Below are 16,550 nucleotides of genomic sequence, written 5' to 3' on the forward strand. Positions count from 1 at the left end.
AGCCCATGCTCTTGTCTCTGAGCCATCTCTCCAGCCTAGCTGTCTTCTAATTAAACTAGTTTTTGTTTTTGTTTTTTTTAAAGGCGGCAGCCAGATGTATCCTGTGGTTTGTAGTTTTTCAACTCCCGAACTTAGTGCAGTGGCTCTGGGTGTTCACACTGATCTGAGAATGCTGCAGGCAGGAGGCCTTTTCTCTCTGCAGCCTCTGCAATCACCGACTCAGTCGTCAACATGCTGTAGACTATTCCAGGAGAGCAGTTGACTTGCCTAGGAATTATTTCTGTGTGCCTACAAACCCTCAGTGGCTTTTCGTTTGTTTTTGTTTTCAGTCCATTTCATGTAGACTGTTGAATAAATTGGATTGGCCTGTAGGTTGTGTGGCTGTCAAGGTAAAGCTTTTGTAGTATTTACAACCTCTCCTACCCACTATTTGCACTTCATCCTGATCTTAACTGCAAATAACAGCCATGAATTTAACTTGCAGTTTATTTTTTCTCTGTTTTACATTGGTCTGTGATACATTATATGCCAGTAGGGAGTTCCTTCTTACTGAGCCATTTTCCATTTTTGTGGACCCATCACCTTTTGTCCCGCCACTCCCATTTCATGCAGCTATGAATATTTTAATGGAAGATTTTGTAGATGTGCTGTTTTCCTAGTAGTAGATTGTGTGTTAGCTTTATGATCAGTCTTATCTTTTTGTTGAGATAGAGTCTATGTAGCCCTGGCTGGTCTGGAACTCACAGATCTGCCTGCCTCTGCCTCTGCCTCTGCCTCTGGGTTGCTAAGTTGTATTCATCTTTCTTTTTTTGTAGTCAACTGTTTGTATGTTGTATAGGTTGATGTGATGGTTTCATTTCTCACCAAAAGTATGTGAGGATTCCAATGTCTCCATTAACTTTTTTTTTTTTTTTTTGGTCTGATTTGATAGAGCTGTTTTAGTGGACATGTGGTTTCATTTTATATTTGCTGCTGCCTTGTAATCCTAGAGCATTTTTGGGAGGAGGTTGAGACAAAGTTTTAACTGTAACCTAAGCTCCCCTCAAACTTGGAATCCTCCTGCTTCAGCCTCCCAAGTGCTGATTTTATATGCCCTGGCTTCAGAGCATTGTTTTATGTACTTATTAATTTTCAGTCATCTTTGAAATCTCTCCTCATATGTTTTTCTCATTTAAAACTTTGCTTTCTTGATTTATAAGAAGTCTTTGTGTTCTCATCTTTTGCTTCTCCCATATAAAAAATGGTGTCTTTAAAACTTGTCAATTTGAATTTTGGTAATGTTTACTTTATTGAACTTTTGGTTATCTAGACAATGTTCTCCTAACTCAAGGTCTTGAATACATTTTCCTATCTTTAAAAATTCTATTGTTCTTTTTTTTTTTTAGGTTCACTTTTCTAATTTAACTTTAAATTATGTGTAGGTGCGTGTGCATGTGAGTGCACAGGATGAAGCGCAGACGGTGGGTATGAGAGGTTGTAAATACTATAAAAGCATGTGCAGTGAGTGCAGGTACCCTGGAACTGGAGTTGTGAGCCACCTGACATAAGTACTGGGAACCAAGCGGTCCGTGGGGAGAGCAGCAAGTGCTTTATCCCCAAGGTTTAGTGTTTTAACTCCTAAATTGAATGTGGTCATTTTGAGTTAATGTTGTCATCTTGTGGGGTAAGGGTTCATTCATCTTGGCTTATGAATGTCTAATTGTTTCAGTACCTTTTTAAAATTAAATTTTTTATTTCATACTCATTCTTGTTTTGTCTGCATGTGTGTCTTTATGAGGAGGAGTCAGATAGATCCTCTGGAACAGACAGTTGTGACCTGCCATGTGGTTGCTGGGAATTGGATCCTCTGGAAGAGCAACCAGTGCTCTTAACCACTGAGTCGTCTCCCTAGCCCACCCAGGACCTTTTTTTCCCAGCAAAGTTTGTAGTTTTCTGTGTGTGAGCCCTTGTCATCTGTGAGACTCACTGACTGGACATGTTTTAATGGAGTTTTCTTTTCTTCTTTTTAAATTTAGGCTCAGGCTGGCCTCCAACTCACAGCGATCTGCCTGACTCTGCCTCCCGAGTGCTGGGATTAAAGGCTTGTGCCACCACTGCCCAGCTGAGAGTCTTTTTTTTAAATATGTAGGTGAACATAGCTGCCTCTTTTCTGTATTGGAGGTGAGGATATAGCCCAGTGGTTGAGTTTTTGCCTAGCATGAGTGCCCAAGCTTCAGTCCTCATCACAGAGGGGAATGTGTGGTGTGGGTGTGGATGTGTCACTGGGTAGTGGGGGTGTGAGCCCATGATGACAGAACACAAAACTTCCATAAACAGATAGAGCACACTTTAAGTAGGGCATCTAAGCCCTCAATTACTGTGGAATGTTGCTTCAAGACACTGTCAAAGTATATAGAAAATGGGAAAGTTGAGCCATCTTTGAAGAGCCCTGTGTTAATTGTCCCTTTTAAAAATGACTTTCATACACAAACACCACTTAGAGTGATTTGTGCACACAGATTCCTGCAGGTGGAATAACTGCTAGGACCTGGACAGGTGTGGGTTTGATTTGTTTTGTTTTTGACATTCCTAATCCAAGAGCAATTTGGCCAATAAATACTGAAAATCTGTTGTTTGCTAGATGTGTTTTCTGAAATGGACCAGGGGACCTCAGGTGTTGTTTGTTTGTTTTATTTTGTTTTGTTTTGAATCTTCAGTTTTAAGAAAAATTGAGGTAGTGCTTTAATGTATGGAGAAATACTGCTTGGCCCATGCAGAATATATCTGTAAATTGCCAGATTACTTACCCGAGAAAGTTTTTCTCTTCAGAGATTTGTATATACTTCTTTTCTCATTATTAAAAGAGCCAGTATGCCGGGCAGTGGAGGCGCACGCCTTTAATCCCAGCACTCGGGAGGCAGAGCCAGGCAGATCTCTGTGAGTTCGAGGCCAGCCTGGGCTGCCAAGTGAGTTCCAGGAAAAGGCGCAAAGCTACACAGAGAAACCCTGTCTCGAAAAACCAAAAAAAAAAAAAAAAGAGAGAGCCAGTATGTCACAATTTGAACATAAATGTATAATTTAGAGGTATGTTAGCTATCATTCCCGCTAGCTTTTTGAATTATGTATTTGCTGTGGCATGTTCTGTATGTCAAATTACTCTGATTGGTCAATAAATAAAACACTGATTGGCCAGTGGCTAGGCAGGAAGTATAGGCGGGACTAACAGAGTGGAGAAAAGAAAGAACAGGAAGGCAGAAGGAGTCACTGCTAGCCGCCGCCAGGATAAGCAGCATGTAAAGATGCCGGTAAGCCACGAGCCACGTGGCAAGGTATAGATTTATGGAAATGGATTAATTTAAGCTATAAGAACAGTTAGCAAGAAGCCTGCCACGGCCGTACAGTTTGAAGCAATATAAGTCTCTGTGTTTACTTGGTTGGGTCTGAGCGGTTGTGGGACTGACAAGAGACAAAGATTTGTCCTGACTGTGGGCCAGGCAGGAAAGCTCTAGCTACATGTATTAGTACATTTTTGGCCACAGTAACAAAGTCTAGCTAATGTTCACTTCAACAGCACTGCATCTATCCATGTGTATAACTGGAAATTGAGAGGGAGGGCAGTGCGGAGGATTATTTGTTGAATTATTCGCCTTGGTGCCAAGGACCTGGCTTCCTTTCAGCATATCTTCTTCCTTTGCCAGTGACCCGCTGACACAGTACCTGACATTACTTTGAATGTTGTATGTGTTCGTGCTGTTCCTTAGGTAATATGCTTAGTGTGACCACCATGTCTGCAGTACCTGCTGCCCCAACCACCTTGTGACCATTTCTTTGTCCTCCTTTCCCTAAACAGAGAAGAAAGAATGGTTTCTGACTGAAATAGAGAGCAGTCATTAGGCTTTCTTCCCCCCCCCCCGCCCCCCCAAATAAATCCATTTGCTTTAGAAGTACTGTGGGATGTGAAGACAACAGCAGCTTCTTGAAGAATGAGGAGAGTTGATGTAACTGAGCCTGAAAACAAGCCACATACAAGCTGAAAGAGCTGTGATCTTACTTTCCATTCTGGCTATTAGAACTTCTGTGCATTGCATTTTTGGAAGACAACTTTTTCTCTCAGGCTTTAGTTTCCTATTGGGTAAATGTCCTATTGAGAACCATGGGAAACATCTATGGAAGAACAAAGTTTAGACGGACACTCAGGAACTGTTTTCCACAGTGTAACTTTAGTAGTTGTTGTTATTAGTAGTAATGTTTTATCTTTTATTGCTTTGACTGAGATCTAGACTTTTGAAGCTAGGTCCTGGAATTTGTAGAGAAATCCAAGTTAGGTCTCTTTCTCTAGCTACCATTAAATGCCATAGCAAGTACTGTTCAGAACGTGTGGAGATGGCAGTGAGCAGTTCTAGTCAGTGGCTTGCTCATGGATTTGGAATTGCTGTTCATCATGGTCTTTGTGGTTGATGTGGTGTTTCTCAATACTTAGCTGTTTTGGCTTGGTTTGTTTCTAATGCTTGGAGGAAAACAGCCTGGTGCTGGGATGCACCTCAGTGGTAGAGCTTTTGACTAACATGCAGAAGACCCGATGGCAGCCTTCAGAATGCCAGGAAAAAAAAACCCTTCATATTCTTTGTCATGCAATAAAAGTTAAAACATATGAACCAAGCTGGGTTCAGTGGCACACGCCTTTAATTCTAGCACTTGGGAGGCAGAGGCAGGTGGTTCCCTGAAACGGAGGACAGCTGGGGTTACACAGAGAAACCTTGTCTTCAAAACCAACCATACAAACAAACAAACAAACAACCACAACAAAAACCATGTGAACCTCAAGAACGATTGAAAAGCAAGGCTCCCTGTTAACTTAACTGTGCTACTTTGTTGTCAGGTGGAGCCCAGTGCTGTGCCTGTGCGTGGTGCGTAGACTCTCCTCCCACTGGCCCACACTCCAGCAGTGCTTTACTTTTTGTTAAGTTTATACCCTGTTCACCAATCAGGGCAGTACTATGTGGCATGAAAGGTGTTTATTGCTGCACCATATAGACTTTGTCCCATGGAAGTTGTTAACAGCTGTCTATTGATGAGAACTTTTTTTTTTTTTTTTTGGTTTTTCGAGACAGGGTTTCTCTGTGTAGCTTTGCGCCTTTCCTGGAACTCACTTGGTAGCCCAGGCTGGCCTCGAACTCACAGAGATTCGCCTGCCTCTGCCTCCCAAGTGCTGGGATTAAAGGCGTGCGCCACCACCGCCCGGCTTATTGATGAGAACTTTGAAAACCAGCCGTCTGCTTTAGATGGGAGATTTCTAAATTATTCCTTCAGAGAAAGCTTTCCAGGAGTTTCTGGTATATAAATTCCTCTCTTTATACTACTGTAAAGCAAGTGCTCTACCACTGAGCTATATTCCCACCCATTTGTGCTGTTCTTAAAGGATGGGCTTCAGCTGGGAGTGACGGTTATTTAGGAATGGAGTGAGTCCCTGTAGTGCTCTGAGTGGGTGGACAAGCTCGGAAGCCTCAGTGTGCTTTGTATTTTCTGAGTCCTTACTGCAGATGCTGTGCGCTGTTTTATTTATTAAGGACATACAATGTATTGCTCCATTCTTTTTACTCAGTTTCATGTTCTCCTTCTTAGGTAGTGCTGGGATTGACCCCAGACCCTCAAACATGCTAGCAAATGCTCCCTCTTTGAGTTGCTTCTCCAACACTATAGCACCACTTTGCTATCAGTCTGCTGTCAGTGGTTAAAACAAAACCACCACCAAACAAACAAAAACCCAAAATAAATATTTCTTTCTCAATCTTTGTGCAAATGTTTCCTTCCAGATTGGTGAGTGGGCCTTATAAAAGTCACAGTAGTAATAGAATTGTCTGATCATAACACAGTGGCATGGGAGAAGTGAGGTGATGCAGGCTTGTGGAAGGGGGGCCGGGAGGGGTGCTTTTTCCTTTTCAGTGAGGTTCCCCTAAGCATGGACTCAGGTTTTTCTGTTGTATAACCAACAGGGGGACTTACAAATGGCAGTGGAAGATACATCTCTGCCGCTCCTGGTGCCGAAGCCAAGTACCGCAGTGCAAGCAGTGCCTCCAGCCTCTTCAGCCCCAGCAGCACCCTCTTCTCTTCCTCTCGTTTGCGATACGGCATGTCTGATGTTATGCCCTCTGGCAGGAGCAGACTTTTGGAAGATTTTCGAAATAACCGATACCCTAATTTACAACTCCGGGAGATTGCTGGGCATATAATGGAATTTTCCCAAGACCAGCATGGATCTAGGTAAGGACCTGGCTTTGGCCCCAGTATAACTGCAGTCTGTTCTGTAAGTTCCATGCCTTAGATAGGTACATGCCACATCATAAAAGCATAGTACCTTTTGTGATTCACAGTATGTCTCTGCTATGCCTCTAGTGTTTTATTTCAGAGGGATATGGCCATGGGGTCATTAGATGATCAAATATTTGAAAAGAGATTTTAGTGGTCTGGACTATATGGACTTTGATCAAACTTTTTACATTTATTGAGCGAGTAGTCTGTGTTTCTGGTTCACAAGAATCTCTTAAAATATTGTTGTTTGCCATTGGGCATGGTGGTACATACCTATAATTCCAGTACCCAAGAGGCAGAGGTAGGAGGATTTCTACAAGGTCAGGCTATCTTGTTCTACACTAAGACCTTGTTTTATATACACCACTACCAAAAGTTGCACCCATCTCTACTTGAAGAAACAGTCTTCCCAGGAAGCCCTTTGTAGGTCTTGCAGTGGCCAGCACTGTTTAAGATCTATCTGTTCTCGAGGAGACACTGTCACATGGCAGTATGGATCCCAGGTCTTTGGAGCAGGACAGGCCTGGCACTTGCTCTCATCCCTGATGGAGAGGGGAGAACTCTAGGAGCTCCCTAGAGGGACACACTGGGCTTAGGGACCCTGCCTTAAGGTGAGAGGATATCACTCATCATCCTTCCCATATGTGTTATGGTTTTCTTCCTCTCCATGTTCAGAGAAACTCCTAATGGTCTCCCTGTTCTGTAGCTTCTGCCAGCCACTTTCCCTGAGGAGTGGAGGCCAGGTGCAGAGACAGCAACGTTTTCTTATGTAGTCACTTGAATGTGTCAAGTGAGTAGCATAGCACTATTTCAGATGCTAAAGAATGCCTCTCTATATAGATGCCGATATAGACTAGCGTGAGGACCATGAGCCTTATGTTCCCAATGAGGGACTGATTTCTAAAGATCAAAGTCAAGCAGAGCTGGTGTTTTGTGCATATGCCATCTGGTAGTGCAGCACACTAGAACAGAAATATACTTTTGAAAGTTGGACTGTGGTAGAGGAATTCCCCCTTTCAGAAATCTTCCCTTGGAGAGCTTGAGAGTGATTTAAACAGCCCAGCAGCCCAGCATGATGATGCACCTCTTCATCCCAGCATTGGGTAGGCAGAGGCAGGAGGATTTCTCTGATTTTTTTTTTTTTTAAATGTCAGCCTGGTCTACATAGCAAGTTCTAGACCAGCCAAGGCTACATAGTGAGACCCTATCTAAATAAACAAACAAATAACACCCACTGCATTTATTGGGCACATGGGCCGCATGTTGTAGAACTGATCTATCAAGTGACGCACACCTTTGCAAATCATCTCTGTGTGTGGTTTGATTGCCCCTTCACTCTGTTCTTCAGATTCATTCAGCTGAAACTAGAGCGTGCCACAGCAGCTGAGCGCCAGCTTGTCTTCAATGAAATCCTCCAGGCTGCGTACCAACTTATGGTGGATGTGTTTGGAAATTACGTCATTCAGAAGTTCTTTGAAGTATGTCTTTGTTCTTTCTGCTCTTTGACTTTGAGAATCTCCAGAGCATTTATTTGATTTTTGTTGGCTTTTTGACGCACAGCTGCTCATTTCAGCCTTTAAAATGAAGTGATAGAGTCAGTGTTTCTCTAGTTCTTTATCAGTGTTACATGCCCACACAGATGTGCTCTGGAAGTATGGTTTAACAACTGTTTCCATGTGAGACCCAGCACAGTATGTAGACCAGACTGAGCTTGAACTCATAGAGATCCACCTGCCTGTGCGTCTGTCTTCCAAGTGCTGGGCTTAAAGGCACGCACCACCATGCTTGGCCTTTAAAAAAAGATTGTTTTAAAAAATCATGTTTATATAGGGGGAAGGAGGGTGTCTGAGGAGGCCTGAGACATCGGATCTCCTGAAACTGGAGTCAGGCCGTTGTGAACTGCTTGATGGGTGCTGGGAATCAAACTCAGGAAGAGTGATACTTGCTCTCCAGCCTCCAACACAGTGGCTCAGATGTTCACAGTGGGTAATTTTAGCAGAATTACAATAAGACATTACGGGAGTGAAAAACAATGAAAAATACGGAAGGACTTGGCTCTGTACACCAGCCTCAGCATTTTCATTGTGGCCTGGAGTTGTGTGTATGGGCCTTCCTTTGGCCTTGGCGCCTCCTTTGGCCCGTTAACTTGAGTCATGGACTCAAGTCTCTTTGGAAGTATATTAGTGATGAATAGTGTTGACTCCCTTTGATAAGTGAAAATCTCAAAGACTGGGGTTTATTTTTACATTTTATTTTTATGTTGTTAATAATTACAATATTGTCATTCCTTACTATTGTCACCAGCTTCAAGCTGTTGGATGACTCAATACGTTGAGAGAAAGGATCAGGTGTGGGGGCAGTGCAATCTGAGCTTATCTGCCTACAAACAAATCTACAAATTTCTTATGGTCTCTTATTTGTATGAAGGTTTAAGAGTGGCTTTCTCAGACTTCACCTGCCCACTTTCCTCATGAACTCTTAGTTGCTCAGCTATCCAGCTGCACTAAGAAACCAATGGCTTGTGCCTCTGACTCTGCACTGCCATTTTGTCACCGATAGCAAAAGTGCTGTAGCATATATAGCTTGAGATGTCAGAGCAAATGTGAAATGTCGCCCTGTGATTTTGATGCAAGTCAAAGAACCTCCCTAGGCCCGTGGGTGGAACATGTAGATGTGGACAGTTCCATGATGGTTCTATTCAGATTAGAACAAAAAGTCAAGGATGGAAAACGGCCCTCAGGAGAACTGTATAGTGTAACCTCTTGGGTTTCTTAGCTTCTCCTTTCAAAGGCTTCATGTTAATAGCAACAGTCTTTGAAAGACACTAATTCACAAGAACGTTGTGTGCACTTGGCTCGCACTTGGCAGAGTCACTTGGATGAAAGGGCTTGCCAACCATGACCTTGCCTGTATACATGGGCTGCCCTATACAGCACAAGTCATCAACTCGCTCCTAGGCATGTCGAGCCGTTTGAAGACGGTATGGAATAACATTTAGAAATTAATGTTAATACCTTAATTCCTTAGGGCATTAAATACTTTTTGCAAGGTGGCCAAGACATTGCTGAGCATTAAGAAGAAAGTTTCTCAGGCCAGAAGCTGAGAACTGTTGGCTTTAGAGAACAATGGCTCCTTAAAAGGTGTGACTGACCCTAGACAACAGGGCAGCAAGAAGTCTCAGCACAGGTTGAGGAAACCTTTTGTTTTCTCTGGCTGTCTCCTTTATTGAAGTCATGGTGTCTCACACATTGTGTCTAGTTTGGCAGCCATGAACAGAAGCTGGCTTTGGCTGAACGGATTCGAGGCCACGTCCTGTCATTGGCACTGCAGATGTATGGCTGCCGAGTTATCCAGAAAGCTTTGGAATTTATTCCCTCAGACCAGCAGGTAATTGTAAGTTTCCCTTTCACTTTTCTCTTGGTGTTTCTCTGTGGTGCGTGCAGTGAGCTGTGAAGAATGTCGGTATGGAGGTTCATTGCTAGTTTAAGGGGGTGCTCATGACTTCCCATCTGCAGAGCAAGCAGGAAGTGTAAGTTTCTAGTGGATCAGGTATTCTATGTGAAACCATTTCTAGCCTTACCTTTTTGACCAGTGAGTAGCCTAAGTAGCTGCAGTTTTACAGAGAGGTTGTAAACATGTAAAATGCTGCTTAGCATTCTCTTCAGATGTCAGCAAATATTCCAACAAACCTGACTTTTGATTCAGCCCATTTACTGATCACATATTCAGGCCTGCTGTGTATCAAGGTTGGGCAGCACGGAGATGACAAAGGCCTGGTCCCTGCCGCTGGCCCACAGTGTGGTAGACAGGAGCAGTAGAACACAGTGCTGCCCATGGAGCAGGCCCTCACTCCACCCATGCAGAATCAAGGCTAGGGAGAGGGAGACAGGAGAAAGGGAACAGAGGCCCGAAGAGCCAGCTGCTGTGAGTGAGGGTTGATAGGAGAGCCACCTAAGAGGCTCACAGGTAGGGAAGGCACAGCACAGCTGTTTTGTGCCGGGTGGTGCCAAGGCCTCTGGCTCGCACCCCTCAGCCTTTGTGCTCTGAGCTCCCTCAGCCTTGTCAGTGGAGGGGTTGCTGTTGTCTGGCAGTGATGACCCACTTGCCCTCACTGAGGACAAAGTTCGATAATGAGAATCTTTGTTATGGACTCGTTCTGAGCCAGGCAGAATCCCACCACCTCTGATTCAAACCCATTCCACCATCAGCCAGTGGTGCACATGGTGGCAGTTGAAGACTGTGGAGCTCAGGGTACTTGGGGCTGAGTCTCACAGCTGGGCATTTGAAGAAGCTGTGAAGGTGGAGACAGATCTTTGCCAGATGTGCAGCATTTGATAAGAAAGCACTGACTGGCTGAGGGTGAAGGTACGCAGTAGAATCCCAACACTTGGGGAGACAGAAGCTGGAGGATTATTCCAAGTTTGAAGCCAGTCAAAGAAGGCTAGATAACAAGACCCTGCCCCCATCCTCCAAGAAAGGCACTCTTTGTAATTACCTGCAGCCGAGGCTTGTTTTTGTTGTCCTGTATCATTCACTGAAGTGTTAGGAATTTTAATGACCTCGGAGTTAACATGACTTTTTCTCATTTTTTTTGCCCACGTGGAGACTACTTTCTCCTTGATCATGATGGCTACTTCCTAAGGGAAGGCAGCCCTGCTGATCTTTTATATATTTCTCTCCTAGTCCCCCTGCCTCACTGGCAAGTTGTTTCTGCCAGCTTTTTACCTTTTCATGTCTTTTTCTAGGAGCTATTGTTCTTCTTTCCCTCTCCATCCCTCTTCCCAATTCTTCCTCTTCCACTTTTGTGGCAGTACTAGGGGTTGAAACTGGGGCTTTTCACAGGTCGAGTGAGTGCCCTGCCACTGGCCTTGAAAGTCTCCTGCCTATGGTGGCCACCTGAGCAGCTGGAGTCACCAGGCAGAGAGCTCTTATATTTGTTCTTTCTCTGACCCAGTTTCTCTGTGGTGCCTTGTTCTGAGTCTGTACTAGTCTTCTGCTATGGAGTATATACTTCATTTTAAAATCATATTTATTATTTTAGATGAGTTTTGTCATTTTTATGAGTATGTCTCCCAGGTAAATGGCTCTTCTCTGGTTAGTAAATGTTCTTTTGTGACCGTGAATGTCTTCTGTTGGGTCATATTTCAGTTACTCTGGAGTCAGTACCACAGAGATCCACTGACTGTTCACAAATGGTGCCTAGTTAAAGTGGCTGTAGTATTCTAACAGAAATATTGAACACAGAGAAGTTAAAGCCCAGATGAATCAGTAGGAAAAATGGGGAGCAGATACCTGCCCAGCCAGGTCTTTTTGAACAAGCTTTGAAATTTGTCTGCTCCATTGCTGCCTAATGGAGCTCTTTCTCACCTGGGTAAATTCTAGAATAACCCTGTTATTTTTATATATTTGTAATAGAAGCTTACATTGTTACCAGAGTACAGGTGTGATGAATTATATGAGCTTTTTGATCCTGTGCACTTCATACAGGTTTATTCTCTCCCCTCCCCATTGGAAGATAACTATGATAGTTTTTTATTCTCAGGTCAGCCTTGACATTATTCTGTAGATAAGACTGGCCTTGAACTCTTAATCCTCCTGTTTCCCTCTCCCTAGTGCTTGGATTATAGGGTATACTACTAAACCCTGTCATGTTTTAAAATTAGGTCTCACTAGGTAGCATATGTAGGCTGACCTAGGCATTGCCGTGTCTAATCCTGCCTCTCTTCCCGAGACCTGGAGTTACAGGTGTGTTCCATTACATCTGGCTAGTGTCACTGTTTTTAGAGCCTTAACAAGTCTTTTCCAAGTTTTAGGTCCTACCTGTTTTCACTCGCTTGCTGTGTTGATGCATGGCTATAATTGACTATTTTTCTCTGATTGTCATGGATCTGTGCAGAGCTTTGCTGCTTTGTAGGGAGTGGGGACTGTCTGGGTGTTTGCTAGCTTTGATTCTGGTGTTGCCTTTTTCCTTTGTCTCCAATAGAACGAGATGGTGCGGGAGCTAGATGGCCATGTCCTGAAGTGTGTGAAAGACCAGAATGGCAACCATGTGGTTCAGAAGTGCATTGAATGTGTACAACCCCAGTCTTTGCAGTTTATCATTGATGCATTCAAAGGGCAGGTAAGTGACTTGGTTTCATGGCATCAGCAAGCATCTCAGACTGCAATTACAAGTAGTAGTTTTCCGTGGTGTTAACCTGGCCATGTTACCAGGTCTCTTCCTTTCACTCTCTGGGAGTCTGTCATGGGAGTCTGTAGCTGGCAGCAGACCTGCTAAGATGAATTTAATTTTTGGAGGATTATTTTTCCATGGCTAGTTGCTAGTTCGTCCTTCCTTCCTTCCTTCCTTCCTTCCTTCCTTCCTTCCTTCCTTCCTTCCTTCCTTCCTTCCTTCCTTCCTTCCTATCTATCTATCTATCTATCTATCTATCTATCTATCTATCTATCTATCATCTGTCTATCGCACATGACTCACATCCACCCTCCTGACAGGGTTCCTCTGTGTATCCCTGGTTGTCCTGAAACCAGCTCTGTAGAACAGGCTGGCCTAGAACTCACAGAGATCTGTTTGCCTTTGCCTCCCAAGTGCTGGGGATTAAAGGCGCGTGCATCAAGACCTGGCAAGTTGCCACTTTTGTATGCCATCACTTTGCTTAGTGCCTCTAAATTGGCAATAATTCTTAGTTTCTTTGCCAAAAATAATACCTTCCTACCTTGCAGAAGTTAGTGGGACAGAGTGGTAAAACAAAACTCCTTTTTGAGCACATGAATCTGGTCTCTTTTTAAGGGAGGCAGTTATTTCTCAAAAAATGCCATTAAGCTTAAATGGAAGCATGGTTTAGAATTTTTTTTTTTCAGGATGGGGATTTGTTCACTTTCCACGTGCTTAAGAAGACTCAGCACCCAGAGGTTATTGGGAAGGCACATTCATTCACTGAGGTGTTACACTATTGGAGCTACAGAGGTGACTCAGTTGTTAAGAACCCTTGTTGCTTTTGCAAGGGACCTGGATTTGATTCTCAGCACCCACATTACCAGGGAACAGACTCCTCTTTCTGGCTTTGGTGGGCACACACACAAAATAGAATCTTTTAAAAAGACATTAAGTTAGTCAAAATATACAACAAAATTAAAACAAAAGGAAAAATGAGTGTCCTGCTTTTTTTGAGGGAGTCATGGGGAACCCATGGGTTGCAACTGCTAGCCAAGCACTCCACAATTGAGCTGTCTCCAGTCCAGGCGTTAAATGCTATTCTGTTCAAACTGTCAAAGCATTGGCAGATAGATTAGATAAAGAACTACAATCAAAAGAAATAATATGTGGTGGGGAAAAATGAGCCAAAGGTGAATTAATAATTTACAGAAGCACAGATTACCAGTTGATATTGGGTTGGGGGTGGGTCTATTCTGTTAGGAAGAAAGTACAAAATGAGGCTTAGAAACAGACAGTTCCCACCAGGTACTGCAGTGTGCTTCAGGAGTGTGGATCAGCCACTTTTGAAATTAATCTGTGTCTTCTTAGATTTCAGAATTTGTATTTCTTTGATCCAGTACTTTGGGCTAACAACTGTATCTGGTGAAAGACCTTAGCATGTTTTAAACAGCAATATCCGCACTGAAGTAAAAACTTAAAAATAAAAAAATTTTACAAAGGATAGAGAGATGGCTCACCATTAAGAGCACTAACTGTTCTTCCAGAAGACCCAGGTTCAATTCCTAGTACCCATGTAGCAGCTCACAACTGTCTATAACTCCAGTTCCAGGAAATCTGTCCCGCAGCCACTCTCAAATAATCACTCAGAGGCTTATATTAATTATAAATGTTGGACCAATAGCTCAGGCTTATTACTAACTAGCTCTTACAACTTAACCCCTTCTATTAATCTACGCACTGCCCTGAGGCTCATGGCCTTTACCTCTGTCCCATTATGTATGTCTGACTTGATCTCTATCTGGCTGACTTCTGACTGCCTGTCTTCATCCTATCATTCTCAGTTTTGCTTTCCCATCTAACTTGATCCTGTTCAGCTACTGGCCAGTCAGCTTGTTTATTAAACCAATCACAGAGACAAATCTTCACAGTGTACAAAAGGATTTTCCCTGGCAGAAATTCAGTACCTTCACAGATAAACACAGGCAAAACACCAATGCACATAAAATTAAAAAATAATTAAGCACAGTGCAGATGTTTGTGGACCAAAGTCTAGGTTTAAAAGTGTCATGCTTTGCCAGCAGCATGCTAGACAGATGGTGAACTCTAAGAAGTGGGTTTGGAAACAAGGTGCAATGAAATAAGTTGCTTTAGACCATGAGCAGGCAATGTCTTTGCAAAGCTGACCTCAGATAGCAGGTGCAGCCATAGGGCCATGCAGCAAATGAGGGGGCAAGCACTTGGTCCACTAATTGACTCTTGAGGTACGTACACAAGCACTCACCAAATGTGAGATGCCTTTACTGGTCTTAGGATGCTTCATTTCTTTTTTCCTTGATGTTTTGAGGCAGGCTCTCAATATGTAGACCAGGCTTGCCTTAAACCTTGTGATCCTCCTGTCTTTTGCTCTTCTGTGTGATGGGATTAAAGGCATTCACTACGTCCTCCCACAATAGTATTTTGACTGGAGATCTGAAGTACTTTCTTACAGCTAGGAAAGGCCAGAATCAAGATTGGGTGTGTGGGCTGAGGCTGCATCTCAGTGGTGTGATAATTACCTAGCATTGGAAAGAATCCCTGGTTCAATTCCCATACCACAAAATTCAAATCAAAACAGGACAAATAAGCCCAGCCCCCCCCCCCCCCTTTCTGGTTTTTCAAGGGAGCGTTTCTCTATCTTACAGTTCTGGCTGGCCTGGAACTCACTTTGTAGATCAGGCAGGCCTCAAACTCACAGAGATCCTCCTGCCTCTACGTCCACCTCCCAAGTGCTGGGATTAAAGGCATTTATCCATTACCACCCGGCTGCCCATGCACTTTTTTATTGCTGTAAACCTACCAGTGCCCCAGCCAGCCTTGTGTGTAGCTATGTGTTTATATGAAAGTGTTCAGATTTATTCTCTACTCTTTGTGTTACGGGCTTCTTTGTGTTCTGCCTCCCTCCGCTGGATGTTTTCAGCCTTTGTCCTTAAGGTTCAGGGGAACACTTTACCAGCGAGCTCCGTCTGTAGCCTTCTTTTTGTTTGTGAGGCAGGGTCTCAACTGTGTACCTCTGGCAACCCTGAAGCAGATCCCTGTCTCTGCTTCTAGAGTACTGAGATTAAAGTTACTGGCCACCATGCCCAGTTTCTCTTCCTCCTGTTTTTCATCCTATGTTTTGGAAAGGGAATTGGTTGACACTCTTGATCCTTGTTTGATTCTTCAAGACAGGGCTTCTCTCTGTGTAGCCCTGGCTGTTCCAGAACTCGCTCTGTAGACCAGGCTGGTCTTGAACTCAGAGGTCTATCTATGTACCTCTGCCTCCTGAATGCTGGGATTAATGGTGTGTGCCACCACTGCCTGGTGACACTCTTGATTCTTGACTAAGTGGATTTTTTAGTACTTTGACTCTCATTTTCTGTCTCACTTTAGGTTTCTTGGAAAAGTTGGTTTCAGCTAATTTATACACATGTATGAATTCCTAAAACAACCCAGGAAATGATTTATTAACTCCTAGTGGGATAAGCTTACCTGTGAGGCCGAGGGGTGGGGTAAGGAAGTGACAGTACTGAAGTGACTGTCTTGGATCTTTCTGCTCCAGGTATTCGCTTTGTCTACTCACCCATACGGCTGCAGGGTGATTCAGAGAATCCTAGAGCACTGTCTCCCTGACCAGACTCTCCCCATCCTCGAGGAGCTTCACCAGCACACGGAGCAGCTTGTGCAGGTACTGTGGGTGCCAGAAGAGGAGCTGCAGACCCCCATGGGTTCCTGTAGGCCAGAGTGTGTTTTACTAGTAGAAAGTATTAACGTATCATCAATGCCCTTCAGATCTTTGGAGCTTGTGTTCAACACAGCCTAGTTTGTGTTTCATGAATATAGGCAATGATTTGAAGCCCTGCCCTGTGAATTGGGTTTGCACTCACTGTGTTCCTCTGGGTCTCTGCTCTGTTGGCACACAAACCAAGTTTACTGGTTGATTCTTCTGTTGCGATTTGCTTTTACTGCTGATAGAATAATGAACCCATCCATTTGTTGGATGCAAATCTACAGAAAGGTGCAAACAGACTTTTTGTAGTAGAAGCTAATAAGAACATTTATTTTCCAAACACTCCCTTCCCCCATTCTGAAA

General features: G+C 43.6%; 1 protein-coding gene and 1 non-coding gene across 19 annotated transcripts in view; both read left to right on the forward strand.

The window, feature by feature from the left end:
* The window catches only part of Pum1 (pumilio RNA binding family member 1), a 125,806-nt gene that overhangs the window by 98,395 nt on the left and 10,861 nt on the right, over nucleotides 1-16,550 (forward strand). For 11 of the 18 annotated variants that reach the window (XM_028887636.2, XM_028887639.1, XM_028887640.1 and 8 more), the window contains 5 exons: nucleotides 5,973-6,240; nucleotides 7,637-7,766; nucleotides 9,547-9,681; nucleotides 12,272-12,409; nucleotides 16,020-16,145. In XM_028887636.2, coding sequence (XP_028743469.1) covers nucleotides 5,973-6,240; nucleotides 7,637-7,766; nucleotides 9,547-9,681; nucleotides 12,272-12,409; nucleotides 16,020-16,145 — 797 coding nt within the window. The remainder of the gene's footprint in view (nucleotides 1-5,972; nucleotides 6,241-7,636; nucleotides 7,767-9,546; nucleotides 9,682-12,271; nucleotides 12,410-16,019; nucleotides 16,146-16,550) is intronic. The other 7 variants (XM_037202980.1, XM_028887642.1, XM_028887645.1 and 4 more) reach the window with 1 other exon arrangement.
* LOC114705676 lies at nucleotides 10,372-10,454 on the forward strand. The gene has a single exon (XR_003736422.1). It is a non-coding gene; the product is annotated as a small nucleolar RNA SNORD103/SNORD85 (small nucleolar RNA).

Source organism: Peromyscus leucopus, chromosome 2 (assembly GCF_004664715.2).
Source record: "Peromyscus leucopus breed LL Stock chromosome 2, UCI_PerLeu_2.1, whole genome shotgun sequence".
In the NCBI taxonomy this organism is placed as follows: Eukaryota; Metazoa; Chordata; class Mammalia; order Rodentia; family Cricetidae; genus Peromyscus; species Peromyscus leucopus.